The 3747-nt window shown below is 43.2% G+C and overlaps 1 protein-coding gene across 1 annotated transcript; it reads left to right on the top strand.

Annotated features, from left to right (window-relative positions):
- The first annotated feature begins 593 nt into the window (after positions 1-593).
- Positions 594-3210, top strand: klf2a (Kruppel like factor 2a). The gene is made up of 3 exons (XM_014216213.2): positions 594-997; positions 1215-2142; positions 2269-3210. Exons 1-3 carry the CDS (start codon positions 926-928, stop codon positions 2442-2444), a joined length of 1176 nt encoding a protein of 391 aa, XP_014071688.1. The 5' UTR covers positions 594-925; the 3' UTR covers positions 2445-3210.
- The last annotated feature ends 537 nt before the right edge of the window (positions 3211-3747 follow it).

Below are 3747 nucleotides of genomic sequence, written 5' to 3'. Positions count from 1 at the left end.
TTACAAGTCCAACGCTCTAACCACTAGGCTACCTGCCGCCCCAGTCTAGTATCAGTAGCACAACACATTACTAAAGTCTCCATATAGCCTATCCTGTAATCACACTCCTAATAATCTATTAGTCTACAACTGAGAGGATAACGCACTGTTTCCAACGTCTCCATAACCTACCCTTTAGTATACCTCTTTCAACACGGAGTGCGTTTTGCTCTATGCTGCTCGGAGAACTACCCTGCATGTGTATGCGCCTTGGACATGTCTTTCATGTGTTTGGAGATTTAAAAAAAACGCGTGTTTTGGTTTTTGTGTATGTGTGTTATATTGGGTTGAAGGAGAAGGTATGTAATGCATTGGGATGTAGTAATATTAGCCTATATTGAAATACAATGCGTAATATTTGCGTAATATTATATCCAAAATGCGTAACTTTGACTCTCGTACGGTGCGTGCATCTTTCGGTATCATTACCCTATTCGTAATGTGTTAATTGCTTACTATTCTTTTTTCAAGGGGGCGGACTTTGCCAAGCGCAGCATTACGGTTATACTTGTTAAACTCGTTTCTGTGCAGGAGGGGCTTGTATAGAGGTGTCTTTAAAGCTCGCACGAGCGCAAGAGGGAAAGCAAAGAGACTACAAGCGCTCACTGGGCTCACTGGCTTTATATAGGGCTAAATTTAGGGACGTGTAGTGCGTGTTTCCGCCGCTTCGTACAATTGGTCCAGCTTTTCAGCTGCAATATTTATAAGGTATAGGAACTCCTACCAATCAAACTTTCACATGACTCTGAAACAGTACTTGAAGTGAGAAGTAGTGGTTTATACTGCTACAAATAGTTTCTCGTGTGGACTCCAGTCTACATCGTGTTTGCTAATATTTTTAGACAGAAATAACGTTTTTTATTCAAGAAAATTACGACGTATAGAAATGGCCTTACCCGGGACCATTTTACCATCCATCGCTACATTTGCGAACCAAAAGGAAAAATGCTGGGAAAATGTAAGTATATTGGATTATGTATTTAGAGATGTTTGTTGGTTGTTTTACATGTTGTTGGTCAATTTATGTAATAATAAAGAAATAGCATTTCAGTCCAGATGTAGAATCAACCCATATTTGTTGGTAAAGTTTGGCAATTAAACAGTTAGCCGAAATATATATAGAGTTGTATTTTTTTATATTATAATTTCACTAATGGTATCCTTTATTATTTCAGAGGTGGAAGGGAGAGATGGACAGGTCTGTGCATTCCAGCTGTGCTGTGGTGGAGAGCATGGACAACTGCATGGGCAGAAAAGACGAAGAAGAGCTCGATAAATTCCTGGATCTGGAGTTTATTCTCTCTAACACCACGGGCACAGACAACACTCCATCCTCCGGGACGGGAGTAGAGTACAGGCTAGGAGAGCAGAACAACATGTATCACTCCGGGATGCAGTCTAGCTACCCGCTGCCCGAGATGAGCAGCCCACCTCCACCTTACAACAGCCTGATGGCTGAGCTCCTGCGCACTGAGCTTGACAGCAGCTTCTGCCACCAGCTTTCCGGCAACAGCATCCATGGGAGATTTCTAGTCAGTTCCTCTGCCTTCCCAAATCAGGACTTTGTAGACAACATCAAGGTCGAGCCATCCATGGACAGTTACGGACCGCTTATGGGCATGGTGCCACAGAACTGCCCAAAGATCAAGCAGGAGGGGAACGTTTCGTGCATGATGTCCTTCGAGCAACCGAGACTGGCCAACTCTCCACAGGCTGCGGGGAACATGACACCGCCTCTCAGCCCAGACGACCTGATGAGCTCCGAGTGTCAGCCCCAGATGTGCCACTCCATGACTTTCCCCCAGAGCTACCGCTCCGCAGCGGGATACCCTCACTCTCACCCGCCCCAACAGATGCAGCTCCCGTACCAGAGCGCACACCAGTTCGGGATGTATGAAGACGGAATGGGTATGCAGCCCACCAACCAGAGAGTGCTACTCACTCCACCGTCCTCCCCGCTGGAGATGATGGACTCAAAGCCAAAGAGGGGTCGGCGCTCCTGGCCAAGGAAGCGCACTGCGTCTCACACTTGCACTTTCGCTGGATGCGGGAAAACCTACACCAAGAGCTCGCACTTGAAAGCGCACCACAGAACGCACACCGGTAAGGAATATTCCTCATTTTCTCTTTATGCTTATTGCAAACTTGAACTACTTGGCTCTATGTGTTGCAAAGAACTGCGTTTTATGTCAGTATACTTATGGTATTTTCCATTTTGTAATTCAACAGGTGAAAAACCATACCATTGCAGTTGGGAGGGTTGTGGCTGGAAGTTCGCCCGCTCCGACGAGCTGACACGCCATTTCCGTAAGCACACTGGCCACAGGCCGTTCCAGTGCCACCTGTGTGAGCGCGCCTTCTCCAGGTCCGACCACCTCGCGCTGCACATGAAGCGACACATGTGAGAAATCACATACGATTGAGGACTATGCCAAATTATCCAAGAACAACATCAATTAAGATGTCTCCAAAATATGTATTTCGTATTTTAGTTTATTTAAATTTTTTGGGGGGGGGGGGAATAGGAAAACAGCATGAGAACATAAAACGTGGTCCGACTTGACCAATTAACGAATTCTATATACAAATACTATTTTTGAAATATGTAGCTGGTACTACTTTGTTATTTTTTATCGAATAATATTTCTATAAAAAGGCTTTAAACATGCATTACACGGTGTTTGCATTTGTGAATTCAAGTCAACATATGAGGCTGGCCCTATACACCTCTGAAGCAACTGGAATCTGACAATTACATTGTTTAACATGATGTGTTTTGATAGCCACGATAGTGCCTTTTATTATATGCATCCTACGAGTGCCATATTTTCTAATGGCAAAAAAAACAACGTTTATGTAAGTGTTATAACTGTAAACAGAACATGAAATAAGCTTTAAGACAATGTTTTGATCTAAAACTGCCTTTCAGTCTTCAGAGGCTAGAATTGAATGTTCTGTGTGTGCATTTATCTGTTGAATAACATTATGTCAGGGTCTTTAAAACTATGGAAATAGTTGTCCATCTCAACATGACAAAGGGCTAAACGTCTTGTGACTTAAAACTGTTCTGTTTGGTTTTCTGAGGAAATGTATTAATGCCATGTAAATACATTTTTATATAATGTAAATAGTTTATTTTAATGTACATATTAAACTAATTGAACAACATTATTCTTGACTTTGAGTGAAATCCTTGTGGCTTTCTTGTCTATTATCCTGACAAAGGAAAATGGAACAGCCCTGACATCTGTGTATCATCATCACACCACACTGTAACATGACACCAGTCATAAACTCCTCAACAATACTTCCTGTATCTTTACATCAACCATAAGCTATAGTTGTCCCTGTGTGAATGGCTTGCCAGCTATCCTATAGGCCAGTTCAGGCCTGAGCAGTTTACAATATGAATGTGAGTGCAATGTTTTCCATCTGTCACAGGGCCACTGCCAGAGTCTTGTGGCTCATACAGCCTATAAATACAAACATTACATTTACATAATTACAGAGACTTAATATAGATGTCCCCTCTCTGGGTCTGGGCACAGGGGCACACCGCACTGAAAGAGAAAGGAACCCTAGTCCCTGCCTCAATGAGAAGACCCAATGGGACAGGGTGGAAAGTTCAGTGGGGCTTAGAAGAGAGTGACATGAAGGTTACACATCTGTTAGCCTGGATTTGAGTCTCACAGTGAATGTACATGTTCC

Source organism: Salmo salar, chromosome ssa10 (assembly GCF_905237065.1).
Source record: "Salmo salar chromosome ssa10, Ssal_v3.1, whole genome shotgun sequence".
NCBI classification, from domain to species: Eukaryota; Metazoa; Chordata; class Actinopteri; order Salmoniformes; family Salmonidae; genus Salmo; species Salmo salar.
This window is presented reverse-complemented; position numbering and strand designations above follow the sequence as displayed.

Excerpts from the sequence above, each read along its gene's own strand:
- klf2a (XM_014216213.2), top strand. The coding sequence starts at position 926 with ATGGCCTTACCCGGGACCATTTTACCATCCATCGCTACATTTGCGAAC. Across the intron at positions 998-1,214 it reads AGGAAAAATGCTGGGAAAAT|AGGTGGAAGGGAGAGATGGA; the intron begins GTAAGTATATTG and ends TTATTATTTCAG. Across the intron at positions 2,143-2,268 it reads GCACCACAGAACGCACACCG|GTGAAAAACCATACCATTGC; the intron begins GTAAGGAATATT and ends GTAATTCAACAG.